Here is a 20,118-nt window from a genome sequence, read left to right on the forward strand (position 1 = left end):
CATATTTCTACATGGAAACACTTGACCATTATACACTTCTTATGTGAACTAAACAAAGTTTAGTTTATATAGATTTTGCTTTGAGAGTTATTTCTAATCAAGCAGTTCAAGGTTTAAGCCCTAGGTCAGTGTCCCCACCTCCTCAACAGTTCATACTCCTATCCCATACCTGCGAACAAACCGGTTTACTCTGATGAACTGTTGTGCATCACTTATTTCTGTTGGTAGAATATTTTGCTTATTACTTTCGGACAATTGCATATTAAGACATATTTCCACTGGTTGTGGTTGTAACCACTAAGTGACTCTCATGAAATATGACAGATTGTCACCCCTCATCCCACCCAAGTAACTGAACGATGTCTGGTTCATAAATAATATTTATTGAAGCCACATAACCATATTTTTCTACAATTATATATGACTAAAATTTAAATTTTCATAAAAAAGAATACTTTAAATTGTCAGTTGTTAAGGCAACTGACAAAATGCCTTAAATGACACATCATTAGTATGACACACCCTATGGCAGACTGCCAGATGTCCAAAAAGTGGTGAAGTGGGGAATAACATGTATTAGAATGTATGAATCCTTGTAAAGGGTCAATAAACTATTATGTATCTGGTTGTTAATGGAGATGAAGCTTTAATCTTGCTGTTCACCAGGATTAAGTCGGATTCTGCAGATATGTAGGAAAGCATCAATGCAGAAAATGTATTTAGTAATAACCATTTATAGAAACTTCTTGCTGGAGGTCTTACAGTGAAGCAAGGCAAAACACAGGAGAGTTTTTTAAGTCTGCTTTAAATCAAAATAGTTCTTCATTGATGTCAAAATCAAGCTGACTAAAAAGGAATATGATGAGATTCATTTTAAACTGACAGAGGCATAGGCTTGTTAGAGAATAAAAAATGTTCTTTATTATGATAATAATATCTGACAGAACTGACTCTCTGTAGTTTTTGGGGATTTTTTGGCATCGTTGAAAGGTTTTGTGGGGGCTCATTGATCTCATGTAAATTCTTAAAAGGGAAGATAAGTTTCTGTAATGTTTATAATTTTGGATCTTTTATCTGGTGGCGTGCAGAGCATTTATTCTGATGCTTGAAAGTAGCTGAACGTTTGGTCCAGGTTTTATCAGGACCTGTACCGGAAATAAAATCCTTACCCAACATTCCTCAAACTTCATGTGACGTGTTCCTCCCCCACAATAGAGCAGGATATCTGAGTTGATAACTTCCACAAACTTTGGTCTAAAAAAAAACCCAGCCTTTCCTGTTAAAATCCCTCCGCCTTCATATTTTTTTTGTGTTTTTATTTTTTTTACCCTGATTACAAATTTCTATTTATACGCTGTGAGGGGAAATAATGAAAACCAGATGAGCGTGGGGAGGAAAGCTGAAGTAGGGCTTTTTGGTGATGAATGTTGTGGAAGGCGATGACTGTTTATATCCTGCCTTGCCAGCAGAGATGCCCTGGCTAAGAAAAGGACTGCCCCGGTGAGGATGTGTGGACTGGAGGTTCCATCGTTACTCATTTGGTAGTCATGCATGTTTGTACTTTGGTAGGCCCCCTAAAAAAAACCTAAAGCTGCAGTAATGGACCAGCCAAAGCTGACAGCATTACGTGGGCGTGTAGAGCTGCCAAATGTACTCTGAAACAAGTGCAAAAAGGAGGAAGAAGGGGGGCGATGTCACTGTTTGAGTCACATTTCAGTTTTTCAGTACAGTGGAGACAATAAGTACTGAACAGAATCAAAGTATTTCTCAGCAAATGTATTTCTAATGTTATGTTACATGAAGTCCATCACAGATGTCTCAGACAATGAAAGTAATCCACAGACACAAAGATAAAAATAAATGACTCTATAAACTTTAAGTCATGTGTAATAAAGTGTGGCTTAGTTACTGAAATGTAGCTGACACTTGTTAGAAAAGCCTTTTTTTGGTAACGAAAGTCTGAAAATACCTCCCTGATAGAGAAATTGATCCCATGTGTGGCTTGTAGCTGTCCTTAAATATTAAATGTTTAAAGGATATTTTCTAGATCCTTCAAGTTTCCATTTATTTCCTTTTTGATTCAAAATGGTTGACTGACTGGCCCATTCCAGTAGCTTCAATTTGTCTGAGGCCAGTTGAGAGTTTCTTGTTGTGATTGGGATCATTGTCTTGCAGAAAAAAAACTATCAGTGTTTCACCTTCAGCTTAACAAGTTTTTTAAAATTTCCTTTGTTCTTCCCTAAATTATACAATGTCTGAGTCATGTGCTCAGAGACTGCCCCGCACCATAAAATTCCCAATGTTAGTACGCGTATGGGTAATGTGTGGTGCCAGGATGAACATCCAAATCCATTTTGGTCTCATCTAACCAGACCATGTTCTCCCACTGTTGCTGTATTGTTTGATTCGGCAGCTTAAGCAATTTGAACATGTTTTTTTCTTCAGTGGTTGAGTCTTGAGCAGTGAAAGTGCACAAAACTCACTGCAGTTGAGTACATGACATGTTCCAGTTATGTTTTTAGGTCTTTCTCTCCATGAGTGCTTCTTGAGTCCTGGCAACTCTTCTGATTATTTTGCAAGGAGAACTGAATCTTTGCTAGATTGTGGTTAAATGTTCTTCCCAATTCTAGATTATGAATTTAACTGGGCTCTCTTTAAACATTCATATGCTTAGAAATACACCTATAACTAGTACAATTTGTACTGGTTATAGGTGTATAACCAGGTGTATAACCAGTACAAATGGTTATATACCTATAACCTATTATGAAAATGATCTAGTGATATCTTGGTGATTAAAAACCCTGTTCATTTATGCAGGCTGTTTTTTTTTTCTAAATACTAACAGATTGTTTCTTAAATTCAATGCCTTTTTTGTATTTTCTTCTTTAAGTGTTCAAGACTTCTTTTTATTCTATTTTACTACACATAACCTACTTTATGGGATTAATTGTTTTCATATTCAGTAAGTATGGATTACATAAATTGTTACCAACATACAGGGTGAGTTTGGAACATATTTACTGAGAAAAATGTTTAGTATTTATTTTCCCTGATGTTGTTGCAAACTTTTACTCCTTAGGCTTCACAGCTGACCTGATTAAAGATTTTAAAATAAGTATTGTTTTCACTTAGGTTGGAAAATGCTATGTAAAGACTGCCTTCCTGTCTACCGACTCCTGAGTACAGTTTAGATCTCCTCCATACACCCCTAACCCTAAATCCGTACAGAGGAACTACAGTGAAACCTGACAGAAAGAGAAAAAAAGAAAAAAGAGGCCTCCTATTGTTTGCTATCACCCAGAAGCCAGGAGCAAATGGGGGGCTCAAATTACCAGACTGAAAGGTAGCAGGAAATTGACAAATCGCTAATCCACTCTTTAACTATTCAAGGCAACAAAAGGTACATTCCACCAAAAGTGCATGGAGGAGAGAAGGGCCCATTTGAGGAGGGGGGATTCGAGTCTGAGCAACAAAACAAGACACTTCCTGTCTACTTGGGTTTTAGCTTCAAGAAAAATCATTTATTTCTAAAGTGCTGAATCCAAAGATCCCCAGACATGTTTCATGTAGGGCAACATCGTCACCATGTCGCAGATCCAGCTGGAGGACATTTCTGTTCTGTTCCCAGAGGAATCTCCAGGGTGAAGTGTACGCTTCCCAAACTGCTGTTGGTTCTTCCTGACCAACCAACACTCAAAGTGATGATCTCATCCCCTGGGGGCCCGGAGGTGCAGAAGTGTGTGGGTGTCAGTTAGTAGCTGTGGGGGCTGGAGGGGTCAACAGACTTCCAAAGTGATAAATTCACCAACAAAAAAAAAAAAACAGGAGTAGGGGGGTGTTCGGGTCTGGGTGGTGGCTGGATTGGCTCCTGTCGTTGCCTTTAGTGCAGGAACCGTGCCATAAAAGCAAAGCATTGATAGCCTGGGTTTATTATCTTTGAACAGGTGGCTCCAGCTACTTGTAATGGTTGCTCTTATTCCTGCGAGGCCTTCCTGCAACGTGGAGACCATTTGGGAGATTGGGAATAGCCCAATATAGCCGCACTAAAGTTTCGGGAATAAACTGCAGAGCATAGTTTCGTGGTGACTCGTTTGGCTGGTGTGAGCGACCCACATAATTTTTGTAAAAGAATAACGTAAAGATGCTAAGCTAATCATTTTAGTGACATGTGCTGTTTAAATTTCAAGCCTGCTGTGGAAAATCACATCAAAAAAGTCTTTCTCAGAATGTCAACAGTTGCTTTTCAAGTTGCAAGACGTTTGTGCATGTTGCTCTTTTTGTGCCAGAAATCCCCCTCACAAACACACACACGCACGCACGCACGCACGCACGCACGCACGCACGCACACACACACACGCTCACACACAATTGCAGAAAACTTCTTCAAAATCAGTCACAAGTCCCATCTTCTCAATCAAGACACCACACAGCACCATATTTTTCATTAATTAATATATTTTCTGCATTAAAGTTAACATAGTTTTCTTTTGTGCCACCCTTTAATTTTCAGTAAGTATTTTTGATATTTTGTTATATTCAGACATGAGTAAATTTAAGACTGTCTCTTGCAATAAATATCATAAAATAATAGAGCTTCACATAATAAATATTTTTTTACAACAAAAAAAAAATGTTTGACAGACATTTTTTTTCTTTTCTTTTTTTTAAAATAGCCAAAATTCCTCTTACGGAGCATACAATTTACACAAATAAAAAAGAAACATGGGAAAATGCCACAGAATGAGTGTGAACAGTCCAGATGGGTGGAAGGAGAAACATATCCAAGTGGAGAATACTATGAGATGGATGTGCTTTTGTTAATGCAACACAAGCAGAGGAGCCACGGCTTTACTGTGGCAGCAACAAACCTGTCTGCTACGAACACCAGGTAACAGCTACATAATCGCCCTAAAACAGATCGTCCTTCACAGATTGTGTGGGAGGCAGCCCCCAACAGGCACAGGCCGGAAGAAACTGCCAGTCTCAAACGGAAGAAGCACTTTTTCATTTTTAATTAGAATAAAAAAATAGTGTTATTCAGGGAGTTGGGGAACAGACAGAGAAAGAATTAAGGCAAACACTGGTCTGTAAAAACATGGTCCTGATCCAGAGAAAAGCAAAAAAATAAAAAATAGTTGAGTGGTTTTCGTTACTCCTTTGTAGCTCCTTCGTGTTCTGCAGCCAGGAGAGGAGTCATGTGGGAGGTGCTTGATAAACATTAATCTGTGACTGTCACTGTTTTTACTGTCATCATATGATCCACATCGGGAGCGTCCTGCGCGCACTCACAGGAAGCGATCAGGAAGGTTTCTCCTGGCTCTGTGGGGCCCAGCTCTCCAGTTTACAATACACAGTGTTGGAGTTCTTGCAGCGACAGCCGGGCCTGTTGACCCGGTCATAGCAGCCCTGGCACGCCTTCAGACAGCCCTTGACAGGTGGGTAGCATAGCAGACAGGGGAAGAGTACCGACATTAATCCCATGCACAGGAAGCGGGAGCAGCAGTGGGAGCGCGACAGCGAGCAGGGGTGGTCAGCGCATGAGTCTCCCTCGTCGTCGTTGGAGCAGTGGTAGAAGATGCCTTTGACCAGGCACATGCACGTGCCGTGCTCCAGCGCGCTCTCCGCCGAGCACAGGCACTGGCCGTTGCAGGCCAGACATGAGGGCAGGCTCCTGGGGGCCGTGCAGTCGCTGCACTTGCACTTCCCACAGCGCTCGCAGATAAACTGGTGGCCGGCGGCGGCCGCTGCGACCCCAAAGTCCGATTTCCCTTTGGTCGGGGGCTTGAGCGGAGCCTCTGGGGGCGGCTGGTGGAGGTGAGGTCCTTGCTGCGGCTGTAGCAGGGGTTTGGGTTTGGGCTGAGTCCGAATGGGCCGCTCTGCCCGGTGGTGGTGCTGCAGGCCCACGCCAGGTCTCATTGGGGGGGAGCGTGTGAGGAGTCCCTGCTCAGAGGAGGCGCTGCTGTTGCTCCCCGAGCTGGCAGCACTTCCTGTGCTGGTGGAGCGGCTGAGTCCCGGGGCCCGGGGGCCTCCGTACTGTGGCCCTGAGGCCACCACCACCACGCCACCCCCACCGTGGTGGTGGTGACCCGACGGCTGGCGCTCATAGTTGTTGTTCACATTGACGAGGATGACCTCATGGGTCCTTTCTTGCTTATCCTGGGGCCTGGGGGCCACACGGGGCGCTGGGGGCCTCCGCGCCACCGAGGGCCCCTCTGTGTACTCATTGCTGGAGCGGATGGCCTTGATTTGTTCCAGGGAGAGAATGGCGGCATGCTGGAGCTCCCGCTCGTAATCCGACCTCTGCCGGGTGTCGAGGGAAGGCTGCTGGATCACCACTAATGATCCGGCGGGGCCATGTTGACTTTGGAGCTCCATCTGGGGGGATCACCACTTCCGACATTCACCGTGGACATGCATTGGAAAACCTATCCGGAAAAGGGACCAGGGAGAGACAAAGGACAGAGGAGATGCGATCAGATTGAGCTCACTCTAGAAAACACACACTGCCCTTATGGAAGAAGGGCAAAACACATTTCTAAGGAGTTTTCTGGTTACCGAAACACAGCGCTGTCATCTTATTATCATTATTACCAAATTGCATCATAAAAACAGGATTAAATTATGTCAAGTCCATATTTCTCTTTTAAACACTCCTTAACTTCTGATCCGGTGAAGTGAGGAGGAAAAGTTGAGTATTAACGAGACTTTTTGAGACTTTCCTTCCCAACACACACAGATCCAAACTTCAACAGGCCCTACAAACACTTCCCCTCCTCATTTACATTTCTATGACTAGTTAACATTTAAATGCAGCGCAGCGACGAAATGAGGACACGATCCAAGGGAACTAAATGAGCTGCCTCACTTAGTATTCTATTACAACACCGAGGAGAAGCTCAGAGACATGGGGGGCAAAACTACAGCATTGGGAATAAATAAGGTCAGGGCAAATTCACTCTGTTTGGGAGGGATGGAGGGTTAAAATGTGTTTTGGCAAAGTAGATTTTGGGAGTTATTATAGTGCAAATACTTCCCCTGATGTGCATGTTTACACCATAAATACGGGCAGGAATTTGAGTTTTAGCCTTCAGGGTGTTCTGAAGCAAACGTCAACCTGCAGGAGGCCGAAAGGCAGCAGGACTGACACAAAAACACATGAAGCCTTTCTCTGTCTGCTTAACTCAACACACTAAAAAGATCGATTTTTTGCTGTTTGGCAAATAAACAGAGTCTTTCCTGGTCTGTTCTCCTGCGTGAATTCGCGCACCTCGTTTGGATGATCGACGCAAAGCGCGTTAATCTGAGCAGAAAGGAGAGATAAAAACGGGATCCCGTGGAAAACACTCGGGAGTCAAGAGATCAGGACGCTTCCAGAGACACGGAGGAACTTATGAATGAAAACAACCGCCGTGGGTGGGGGAGGGGTGTTTATTACAGTGCAGTCACGGAGCGACACGGGCATGGAGATCCATCAACCAAACACCGTGAAAATGTCACGGAAAGTCCGAGCATTCATGCGCAACTGTGCCTGGACGTTCAGATCGGAGCCCAGCGTGCTTCCTGCGCCTTAATAGACCAACAAATAACCGAAAACGCAACATAAATTACACAAAAAACCCGACAGGAGAGCGCTTACCTATATGCAAGCATCCATAACGTGGAATCCATCAACCAAACAATTTAGCAAAACTCCATCCAACAGGAAAAGGTCAATGTCCAACCGCGGACTGCGAGGTCTAACGCATAACATTGAGTTTGATAATCCAAGCTCGAAAGTATCCCTTTTTACTGCGTTATTCCTTTTGTTTTCGGTGTCTGCGTGGAGAAAAAGTTCAGCGCTGGGTGCGCATGCATAGATCCACGGCGGAGCTCTGATGAAGAAAAGACACAAGTCACCCGTGGGGAGCTGCTACGCACTTGTGGAGGCCGAGCTGTAAATGCGAGTTGAAGGAGTCCCGTTGGAAGAGTTGCAGAGAAGGAGAAAAAAAAACAAAAACACGTCCAGGTGGAATGCGAGTTTATATCCAACACTGCTGTGAGCACCGACTGCGATCTGGCCTTTATTTCTAGTTCGATCTGCGCAGCGGTGCGGAGGAAGGAGCAGGAAAAACAAAACGCTGCGTCCTGTGTGCGCTCCCTCCAGCTCTGTGGGCCTGTTCTGCTCTGAATGAATGGGAACGAAGCGCTCTGTGTTTGCTCCACAAGCCAACTCCCATTGGCCATTCACGGCTCTGAAAAAGGATACACCGCATCCGCTCCTGATTCATTGGGCAGATGTGGAAGGCCGGCCGATGGAGAGAGAGGGCGCGCTGAGTTAAGGTGGAACGGGTTTTCCATTCTGAGCTGAGGAAGAGGAGGAGGAGGAGGAGGAGGAGGAGGAGGAGGACCAGGCAGCGGCAGAAACAACTACTTTCCGATTGTTATGATTAATGACATGAATGAGGTTAATATGACTAATAGTTATGCAATGAGCGCCCCGGGTGGTTTATTTATATCATCTTTATTCTAATATTTGCTTCATAATTTAATTTTTTTTTTAGAACTTTTGTACCAGCTCTGCCATTTTTTTAAATTTATAGTTCTATTACATACATTACATTACATTACATACATTTTTTTCATTTCTGTTCATTTTCATGTTAATTGCTTACAAACTAATAAAATACCAAGATGTAAAAAAGAAAATATTACAAAAGTGATTACAGAAACAATGTTTCAGGTAAAGAAATAGTCCGCTCACAGACGCTACTAATTCAAGGCACTTTAATAGAAAATTGTGTGGAAGGAAAAAATGTAGTGTACTTTAAAAGGGGGTTTTGGTAATGTAGCTACTGTGAAAAAACATACTGGTTCAAAACAATTTTTTCCTTCTTTTTTTACTTATTTTCATCATAATACTATGGTATTTGTATTTAAATGGACTTTAAAATCAAACAAATCTTATTTATGATGTTTGAAATTGTAATTAAGATTAGCTGTAATTCCTGATACAATTATCTAGTATCAGTCATTATTTACACATGAGGTTCCATTTATGTGGAAAATGGGCTGGAAATTTGCTGTTGATGGGATATATAAAATGTTTACTATAAAATATTTTTCAACAGAGTAGCTGAAGCTGATTACAAATGAAATCTGTTGTATTTATAGAGATGAGTTGAGTGAGTTGAGTGTCCATTTTAAGGTCAGTGAGGTTCATATTGGTTGCCCTGTGTTGTCTTGATTTGCATATTGTTTTTTTATCTTAATAGATACCATTACTAGAACCAAAATGAACACTTATTTGGGTAGCTAAACAAAACTTTGTAGTGATTCTTTTATTCAGAAAACTTTGCTTCCCAGCAGACTTGTGTGGGTTCCCAGGTCAAATTTGCCTCTCACAATATGGCGGACACACTCATGTTTGAAGGAAAGCACAATGTTACGTCTACTCTTCTTTGTCTGTGACTGGGATACTCCATCTCTTAGAAACATAAGAATAATGGCTAAGAAAGAGGGTCAGCTTGAGCCATCACTGCCTCTTGTGATGTCATCAACCCAAATACACAAAAGCTGCAATCTGCATTTTCTTTTTCAGACTTTTTTTTTTTTTTTTTTTTTTTTTAAGAAAAACTTTGCATTTTGCCAGGTCTCACATTGAAAATCCACATTCAATCCCCCAGCTGTAGTTTTCACGGTCACTGTTCTCTTTAAACAGCTCAGACTTCATTTGCGTGACTTTCCAAACAGATTTATGGAGGAACACATCAACAGGATGTCTCCTGAACTCCCTGAATGTTCCCATTGCGTATTCATGCATGGCATCAGAGGAAATGAAATGCGTGGCGGTGAGTTTTATGCATCATGCTGAAGTTCCGTTAATGTGCTGATTTATTTTTTCTTGCATGAGGTGGAAACGGGTTAGTCTGAGACCACCTTAAGAAAAAAAAAAAAAAAAAGAAAAAGCCAGCCCTGCAGCCAGGGGGAAAGACTCTTCCCCCCCTGCGCCTCTCTGCTCCACCAGCCCCCTCCCTTCGCTCCTCTGTTCCTGACTGTCTGCTTTGATTGGTGTCGCGGATGCGCTACATCCGGATCCATGAGAAAAGGAAGTTCAATACAAAGTCAATTTATCCCATTCAAATGGAAAAATCAATAGATGGATGACCCCGGGCGCCAATTCGGGTCAGCAAAGGCTTGGGGAATAAAACAAAACAACAAAAAACAAAACAAACAAGCAAACAAAAAAACAAAAAAAAAAAACACGAAAAGACGTATAGGCTTTAAGTCGAGAGTGAAGCGAGTTTGTGGCGCAGTAATGAGTGGATGTAAAAATCCAACCTCTTGGTGATACAGCAAATCCCGCGACAGATGGCCGCCCGGATCCCCTCTTAGTGGTCGGAAGTGCGGACGGAAATCTCACGATTACATCAATTAGCCTGTTTTCCATGTATGGATGAGATGAATATACCAGCCGTGACCGTTTTTCTCCCCCGTGGATTCTGATCTGCAGCTCCACGAAGCAAAGTTTAGGAAGCAGAAACGCACCAGGAAGTTTAAGCAGGTTATTATTTTATTAAATGCATTAAATAACTGCCTGTGAGCACTTAAATAAAAAACAAACAAACAAACAAAAAACAAATACACACTGTGTGTGTGTGTGTGTGTATATATAAACTATTGAGCAGAGTCACTACAGGATATTTATATTCTATTCCATTTATTGGGAATGCTTTGGTATCAAACTTTGGCTATTTTAAGGAATGTACTTTATGTGGATTTCATGTAACAGACCAACATAAAGTGGTGAAAAGAAAGGAATAAAAATGTTTTTTACTAATAGGAGTTACATGCGTTTGTGTTCAGACCCCCATGTTAAAACTAGAGAACTGCATTGTTTCACTTACAGTACAGTATGTCTTTGTGAAGTACTTTGTGATTTTAGACTCTGATATAAATAAACTTTATTTACTTGCATGGTAGCAGCTTTTGTACATCTAGAGGCTAAAAGTTTGTCAATTTTTTATTAACAATTCAGTAACATTCATTTTTAAGCCTCACCACAGATTCTCAATTGCATCTCAGTCTGGATTTTGACTGGGCCATTCTAACACTTGTACTGTATATGCTCTGATCTAAACCACTGTAGCTCTGGCTGTAGCCTTGTTATTCTGCTGGATCTCTAGGATTATTTTTACAGCCCCCTGACAGTTTCCCCCCCCAGGATTCTCCTATATCTGCCTCATCAATCTTCCCATCAACTCAGCCCTGACCCTGCTGGAGAAAAGAGTGATACTGGTATCACCATGTTTCACTGTGGGGATGTTGTGCTTAGGTTGATGGCAGTTGACATTTTCTTTAGGGATACAAAATTTAAGTGACACAGATGCAAATGCAAGTGACACTTTTCAGATTACATGAAACATTTTGAAAACTATGCATTTTTTCCCTCTAACTTCACTGCTACTTACTACTTTGTCCATCAAGTAAAATCACAATAAAAAGCCCTGAAGTACTTTTGCAAGTTACTGTAAAGTACTATACAGCATGGAATTTTGGAAATATTTTTCTCATCAAACATGAAACAGAATTACACAAAAATCTTGTCACAAAAACAGGATTTCAGGCTTCATGACTGTCACAAAATATCCAGTTTTATTTTGTGTCTATACATTTGGATCAAAATTCAGTACATAGAAAGCAAGTGAATATGTGTGCTACTGCAGTGTTCAAGAGTCCAGAGTGACGTTGTCAGAAGAAACAGAAGCCGCTGTGCTGCTGCTGATAGCTGACGTACGACTGGATGAGCGAGTCGGGGATTCGAGGCTTCACCGTGTTCAGGGCACTTTCAAAGTGTCTGGCCTCGATGTGCGCAGCTTTGATGTCCTCCTGCAGGGCCAGGAGGGCAGCCTCTCTGCATACTGCTGTTATCTGGGACAGGAAACAGACACAGACATTCAGCTGTCAGGCTGAGCGGTCAACTTCACCGCGTCACGTGATCGACTTCACAACACAGAGCTGCGGTTCACACCAGGCATGGAGCTACAAAAGGCTGAGCAACAAACAAAAACATCCAGTTGAATTTGCTCATATAAATAAAATACAATGATTTATTTTTTTTATGTATTAATTCAGATCTACATAAACAATACTGTTTAGATTGATTCTTTAAGCACACATCGCTTTGATCATCAGATGTAAAGATGGAATTAAAGAAAAAAACGTGTCGTTGCCACCTGGTTTTGAAAAAATTACAATAGCGACCCTAATTAGAAAACTGAGCAATTCAAGTTTGATCAAGAGGAATATTTAAGAGATTTTATTGCATGGTAAGCCTGCAGCTCTCATTAACAGCAATGTCTTTGGCTAGTCACTTCTCTCTTTGCAGTGGGGGACTGCACTAAAATGTTCTGGTAGTTTTATAGCATAGCTTCCTTTACGATGGAGCTAGTGCATTACATACGTCACCGCCAACATCATCAATTGGGTAAAATCAAATCCAATAGTTTAAAACCTCAACAGTTCACGTCTGCAGGATGCAATTATTTCTGAATAGCTGAAGGTCCAGACCCTTTTTATGAATCAAAGTGAAGAAGAATGAGCTGATTTTTAACAAGATACATCCAATCTGACTGAGAATGAGGTTTTTCACATAATTATCAGTATCCAGATGTGTAAAGGTGGTACAGACAAAAACCCCAAGACTCACAGCAAAACATGCAGCAAACGGTGTTTCTATTAAGCATCAACTCATTGAAAATTGTTTCTAACTTCACAATTATGCACCAGTTTTGGGCTGGTCAATCCCAACATTTAAAATAAAATGCAATAAAGTTTTTGGCAATACTGTGGCAAAATGTTAAAAAATTCAATGGATATAAGTAGTTCAGTTTGACTACGAATGTATCTGTTCCTTATGCAGAAAGAGGCGATGTGACAGCTTTTGGTTTAGTGGTTGTTGATGAACAAAATTCTTTTATAAGTATCCTAAAATGATCCTCGAGTGAAACACTCAGATACCCCTACCAGAGTCGGACTACGAACATGTAGGACACAGGAAAAAACACTGTCAATTGTTAAAGCACATGATGATCAAGGCGTTTTTCCAAAGCCGGAGAGTAAAGCAGGAGGAGATGGAGGTCTGATCGCGCTCAAGAATGCTCGCAGCATGCACGTCTCGGGACAGGTGCTTTGCAGATGTCAGGATGTGAGAGGCCTGTTTCCCCCTTTCTTCTGTTTCAAGCCAATGAGCTGCACGATTCAGGCAGGGTAAACACGCAGGGCCGGGTTAATTTTGTATAAGAGCTTCCCATCATTCAAGTCATTTAGGCCTGTCAGTAATAATGATGCAAAACAATGAGGCTATGCATCCCCGCCGCCTGTTTACAAATGCAGAGTGGCGACTGAGAGAGATGCCACATGTTGAACAATGAGAGTTCACAAAGTTTCCAGGCAACATCCACAAACAGGAACAGACAAACACTGCCGCACAATCAAACTGCAATTTCTTATTTATGCAGAAGCTTCTGCAAGCCGCGGTGGCGTTGGAGCGCATTCGACTGTTTTGTACCACCCCCATCAGGTTTAATAAAAAGTTATCTGAAATACACAAACGGTGTGTGAGAAACACACACAAGCCCTCACATTCATCCTGTTCTGCGAGGCCGATCAACAACTCAGTGTTTCCTGCTGAGTGTTTGCTCGTACGGACCTTAAAAAACACCAAGCCACAAAGGCAAACAGGACGAGCAAAAGAGCCGGGCTGTTTGTAGATGTGAAGGCATTCCTGAACTCAGGCAAAAGCCCAGCATTACCTTGATACCCCTAAAGATGGGCCCCCCATGCTCCTGTGACGGAAAACTGGAGGAAGGGGGAAAACTGCAAATGCACAGAAATGGTATGTGTGCGTGTGTGTGTGTGTGTGTGTGTGTATGTGTGTGTGGTCGGTGGCAAAGATTGCTGACTTGTGGCAGGCCAAATAAATTGCAGAACTCTCTATTTTAATGTTATTGCAATGCAGACTTCATTTTTCAGTCCTGTCATAAATTCTGTCAGCAATCACTTAAATATATGGAGCGGGCTGAAGCGATGCACTGCGCTGGCGGCTCTCCGGTGGGCGAACACCAAGATCCTGCTGGTGGCACGCAGCCAGTCATAAAGCAAAGCAAACCCAAAAAAAAGTAATCAAGAGCCTCTCAGTTTGAAGGTAAAACCTGCTGAGTCATGATGAGGATAGAAGTTAAAGCCCAAGAGAAAATTTTGATGAGACAGCAAAAACCAAAGTAACACCTTATATATCCTAATGCTGCCATGATTCTACCAATTTACTGTAAACAGAAATATCTTCAACATTTTCACTAAAATATATATATTTTTTGCAAGAGATTATAGCAAAAGTCTTTCTTTGTCAAACTATTTTCTCATGTCTGATGTGAATCTAAGTATTTACAGAATTTCTACACATTCGTAAAAACTCAGATAGAAATTTAGAGAGTTCTGAGTTTTTGTATTTAATTTTACTTGGAATTTATTTGAAACGTCTGAAATCCCTCCAGACATTTCAAGATGGAAATTATAAACATGGATGGATGGATGGATGGAGAGAAGGAGATGTTTCTGCAGAACAGGAAGTTGTTTCCTTCATTATTGGCTTCCGAACATGAGGTAGAAAACAGCAAAAACACATGAAGTTCAGCAAAGTAACTGATACATTTTAGTACAAAAGATTTGATTTTACAAAGGCAGATCCCTACTTCCCAGTGGGAATTCTTTAAATACCGCAAATCTGGCTAATTTAATAATATTTATAATATTTAATGAAAGTTTATATTCATTTAGGTCTATATAACTGTAGATCAGATGTTACTTTTCTTGCACCACAAATGTGAAAGAGTCAGCCAGATATTGAGGCCCAATAGCTGATTAGTTTAAGTTTAACTAATGATAAATGTGCCCAGCATGGTTTTTGGAAACTTTTCTATATTATCATCTAATTTATAGCTTGTACTTTGGCCTGAATGTTGGAGTTTGGACACTGAAGTCATTTTAATGGGGTTATGAAATGAATCTGGGCTGATTTTCGCTCAGTGCCGCAGGCTGTTGCTGCTCCAGCCAATAGGGAGCCACAACCCAGAACCCTGAATACAACAGCAGCCTTTATGCTCTGCTGGTCACTGGACTACAGTCACAGCTACACCCTACATCATGCTGCTTCACTACACACAGCAATATCGAGCTGAAAAGAAGACACTGCAGGCACCAAGTGATACATGGCAGCATGTTGAGGTCTGCATGGGAGGTCCTGTTGTTGCAAGATAAGACAACTCTCAACCAGAATGTTTAAAATAAGAGAAAATAGTAGCAAAACATTCAGCAGGAAATAAAAAAGAGTTTGAATGAAAAGACTGTACACCATCTTCTTCCATCCTCTAATGCCAGGTTCTAAAAACACCAAAATATATCCTGAAGCACACAGAAGATCCCACATTACTTATTAAATGATAATAAAAAGGAAAAGCTGGGTTTAAGTAACTATGTATACCCTATGATTCAACTGTATGATTCACTCAATCTCAAACGAGGTCATAAGGTTTGAAGCTTCTATGCAGGTTGAGAATCTACCACAGCATTTCAATCAGGTTGAGGATCGGGCTTTGACTGGACCACTGCAACCCTTTGATTTTTCTATTTCTCAACGATTAATTAAGAGTTCTGGTTGTTTTGTAAATTGTGGCTGCATAACAAGTTCAAATCATCACGCAACAAATCAAACATCTAAGTGTACTTGAAATAAGATACAATTAACAAACAAGTAACTTTTCAGCAAGATATAGGAGCTTATTTTAGGTCAATGATTATTTTATGTTGGTGAAATAATGCTTGTTCCATAAAAAGGGTAAAATATCTTAATATAAGTGAAATAATCTCACAATGGAACTACAGTAATACATTTTAAAATAAATATTGAGAAACTCTTTACCTGAAACAAGCTTCTAATGTATTTTTGTGTTTTTGCAGCAAACTCCTTCCCTACCATGCTTAAGAAATAAATGCGTAATTTGGATCAAATTTTACTGTTCCAGTATCATCTTGCAGCTTTAAGGTGAATCTGATGTAAAGTTTGACAGCAATCTTAAATTTGTCAACATCTATCAACAGCCTTTCTCTCTGTGGAAGGATGCAATTCTCATAAGCTAAGTGCATTTGATCAGAAGCACCTGGGTTCTTCTTTCCCTACTAAATACTTTGAAGAAGCAAAGGTGTGCTTAGTGTTTCAGTGCTTCTATGATTTAGTCATTTTTACTGCATTCTGCAAGGTAAAACTCTAGAATTGTTTGCATGAAGACTGCAAATATGTATTTTTGCCTGCAAAATTTTACTCGGAGGAGGAAAGAAGCTGCACCAGTTAGAGGGCAACCTGTTCAGCATGACAAAAATAAATCCTTCTCAAGGTGGAATGAGAGGGGGAAAAGCTTGTGACTGTTGGCAGCACATACCAACGTTCTCAGGTCAAATCTGTCTGGCGTACTTTTCGCTTCCTACTTCAACAAAGGCGCTCAGTGAGTGTATCAGACGGCCTTAATGAAGGGCTTGTTAGCCAGGCTGCTGGCTGCAGATCCACTAGACCTGGAGTGTGTGTTTACTATCAATCCGCCCTTGTGTCTACGGCGGGCCACATCCACTCCTCCCGCAGCCCCTTTCTTGCGCACACAAACGGTTACATTTACAGGAGCGAGCTCTGACAACTCCCCCTCTGCTCCGCCTCCCACCAAAAACCTCTCCTCCATCACTCCACAAGTCCTTTACACATAACCTAAGGTGCACACGCCCTGGCTGACATATAAAGAACTGCATGTGTGCAAACACTCATGCAATCAATTGCATTTGGTTTATTAATCCAAGTTTTGAAGGAAATCTTTACGCAACCATGCATGCATGCACAAACACAAACACATACTCCCCCTACAGCGCACACGGCATGCACACGCTACATGCACACGTCAGCCTGCTTGCAAAGACTTGCATTCTTGGGAAGTGTTGAGTAAACACATGTGTGCTTAGCAAAAAATTCAGTTATTCAACCCTCAGAAGTTGCACCTAAAACACAGTTTTAAGATTAGAAACTATAAAACCACAGAAGAAGAAACATCCCATAATCAGATCTTTTGGTATAATCTCAGTCTGTGGTGTTTGCAGTACAGGAAATAACGGATATCATTTCTTTAATCAAGTGAATGTTCAAGGCATCGCCCTGAAACAACACTTTCCAAAATTATATTGGTACAGGAAGACGTGAAAGAGAAGCAGAAAACTTGAGGTTCAAATATTAATGCCAGGGATTATTTTGGCTTTATTGGGAAACTTTATGCTTTACATGAATCTATCTCCTAAAATATGCCCAAAGAGCAGCATATTACCGCCATCCAGAGTTTAAGTAAAATTAAAAAATACAGGGATGTGTTGCATTCAATTTTCAGAGAGGAAATTAAATAATACGTAAATCAAACAATGTTGGGGGTGGTGGAGCGCAGAGCCTGAAGCCTCGACCAGAAATAAAACATTTCATCCTCCAAAAAGGCTGAGAGGAAGTGTCTACAGTGACATGCCTCGGCCAAGAGAAACAAGGCCTGACCACAACTCCATGTGAAACCTATTTAAGATTACAAGGCGAGTGAGAGGGGAGGTTAAAGAGAGGAGGTGAGGTTAAGCACGGAGGGAGGAGCGTCATGCGGGCGGGAGAGAGCGGAAACATGGCACATGATCATAAATAGCAGAGTCGAGTGCCTGAGCCGTGGATGAACGTGAGCATGCTTGTGCTCCCAGCAGAGGAATTTAGGCTCTGCAGAGAAGTGTGATGATGAAATAGAGACCGTGTGAGCTTTCGTCACCGTATTAAAGCCCAGACAAAATGAGCAGAGGGAAAATATCTGATATTACAACAATAAATTATCCCTAGATGGATGTTTTTCTATTTAAATAAGGCTAAACAGTAATGTAAAACATCAAATGTCTGACACACAAAAACATGTGGGAGTCTACATTTCTGGAGAATTAATATATGACTTCAGTGGAACCTGTTTAACACGAAGTAAGGAAAAATTGCAACACACCAAACCCTGAAGACACATATGCAAACATTAGGAGGGGTATATTTGTGCATTTCAGCCTCAATGTATCATTTTGACCCTCTGTGAATTTAATTCCCAAAAGTCACTTCATGTTACATCAGGTTTTACTGTGAAAATATAACAGTTAAAATGTACATAATATACAGTCCAGCTTAATAATTATTTCTGATCTGGAATAAAATTGAAATTCCCCCCCCCCCCCCCCCCCCCACATAAAAAAAAACATATAAGTTTGTTTCTCATCTCCATAGTTACTATTGTAGTTTCTAGAAAACTGGCAGCATCAGGAGAAACCGTTGATGAAGGCTGTCTGCTACAGTCACTGAACACCTCTGTTGAAACATGGCTGCTTATGAAAACAGAAGCAGCGAAAACTCAAGGTGTTTTGGCTCCTCTCTCATCCTCACAATTAAAAATAAGGACAAAATTGTATCTATATTCCCAAGGATACAGTTAGAACTTAGTTTTTTCAACTTTTAAAAACTGATCAATTGTAGATGAACTGATTTTACGCAAAATAAGGTTGAAACTACTCAAATGTTCTCAATAAATACAATAAATACATCAGTTCAAACAGTACAAAACAAAGAAAAATGCATCATAATTATTATAATTAGATATAATTACATTATATAAAAAGTACAAAAGAATCATTAGGACTAATGAAACTGACAGGTTTTATGCATAATGACAATGTGACATGCCCTGTCACCTGACTCTTGCTTGTGTTTCGATACCTTTGTGGGATAACACCATATCCACTTGTGATTTATGAATGGCCAACAGGAGGTCAGAGGTCAAATTTCCAGGTTTTTAGATTGAAATGTTTTGTGAAAGAGGCTTATGCGTCCCTCCCTACCACAGATTATGCCTTATTACAACATCTCTTAGCAGAAGCTTTCCAATATGTACACATAAGTTAGTCACAGTCTGTATGTCAATAATATCTATGGAAAAAAGACAGAAGTAGCAACTTTGGAACAAACTACCTGAAAACCTGAGATGTGCCAAAACCTTTGGATCTTTTAAACCAAAACAGAAATATAATAATTAACTATAACTTTCTCATAACAATACTTTATTTAATGTTTATGTAAGCTGTTTCAAATCTACAGTTTAATGTTTCTTACTTCTTATACGATGGCTTTATGACGCTACAATAATAAACCGTCTTTGCCTGGGGGCCACACCAGCCAAGATCGAGTATCCCAACCTTTAATTGATCTATTTCTCAGAATCCTTCCAGCTGGTTAGGAGCTGCAGTTTGTTGTAAACCAGCAGCGTCTGAGTTATACACCTCTGACAGATAGGAGTGTGATCCAGCTTATATTACCAAATAAAAAATAATGTGTAAAGCACAACACAATAATTGAATAATAATTATTATTTAAGTTGTTTTTCATTTATAAAAATGCTGGAAATGGGAGCTTTCTGCTTAAAACTGCTCATTAACTTCTATGTAAGGGATTCAGGTGTTGTTCCACCAAACCCTCAGGCAATTTTTGTTTTGGAAAGAGCCATGTGGGATCGCACCTGCGCTGAGGCCACACTGTGTTATGATTATGTGTGTGTGTGTGTGTGTGTGTGGGGGGGGGGGTACAGTTGGGCCTCTGCTTTAGGGGGTGAAATTTGTTCTTGCCCTTTATTCATACAAACAATAAAACACCACATTTTCCCCAGGCTTAAGGAAGGCAGAAATGGCATATTTACCAAACACGCCCACACTGAAACGGTTTGGGTGTGTGTGTCTGTTTGGAAAAGTCAATGCAGGTAAGAAAACCCCCCTTGTGTCATTAGAGCTCATTTAAATTGATTTTTACTGCCTGTTTGGCTTTAACATTAAAGAAAATAGACAAATCCAGAGTAGCAATGAACTAACAGCGCACATTCCTTCTGAAATTTAACTGCTACAATAAATAAAACAAAAGGAAAGAAAGAAAATTAAATAAACTAAACAAATGGTTAATTTGCATCAAAAGAAAAAGACTGGAGGTATATGTGAGGGAGTAG

At 40.8% G+C, this 20,118-nt stretch overlaps 2 protein-coding genes across 2 annotated transcripts in view; both read right to left on the reverse strand.

Moving 5' to 3' along the window:
- Window positions 1-4,439: 4,439 nt before the first annotated feature.
- Window positions 4,440-8,314, reverse strand: spry1 (sprouty homolog 1, antagonist of FGF signaling (Drosophila)). The gene is made up of 2 exons (XM_008421147.3): window positions 7,641-8,314; window positions 4,440-6,429 (listed from the first exon to the last, which is right to left on the reverse strand). The coding sequence occupies exon 2, from the start codon at window positions 6,377-6,379 to the stop codon at window positions 5,303-5,305; it is 1,077 nt and encodes a 358-aa protein (XP_008419369.1). The 5' UTR covers window positions 6,380-6,429; window positions 7,641-8,314; the 3' UTR covers window positions 4,440-5,302.
- A 3,298-nt stretch (window positions 8,315-11,612) lies between these two features.
- Window positions 11,613-20,118, reverse strand: part of afg2a (AAA ATPase AFG2A) — a 110,298-nt gene continuing 101,792 nt past the window's right edge. Inside the window, exon 16 of the mRNA XM_008421144.3 lies at window positions 11,613-11,911. Within this exon, the coding sequence (XP_008419366.1) occupies window positions 11,732-11,911 (180 nt within the window). The 3' untranslated portion in view covers window positions 11,613-11,731. The remainder of the gene's footprint in view (window positions 11,912-20,118) is intronic.

Source organism: Poecilia reticulata, chromosome 10, assembly GCF_904066995.2.
Source record: "Poecilia reticulata chromosome 10, P_reticulata-male-v2, whole genome shotgun sequence".
Lineage (NCBI taxonomy): Eukaryota > Metazoa > Chordata > Actinopteri > Cyprinodontiformes > Poeciliidae > Poecilia > Poecilia reticulata.

Bases quoted from the DNA above. Each gene is read 5' to 3' on its own strand.
- spry1 (XM_008421147.3), bottom strand. From the start codon at position 6,379: ATGGAGCTCCAAAGTCAACATGGCCCCGCCGGATCATTAGTGGTGATC.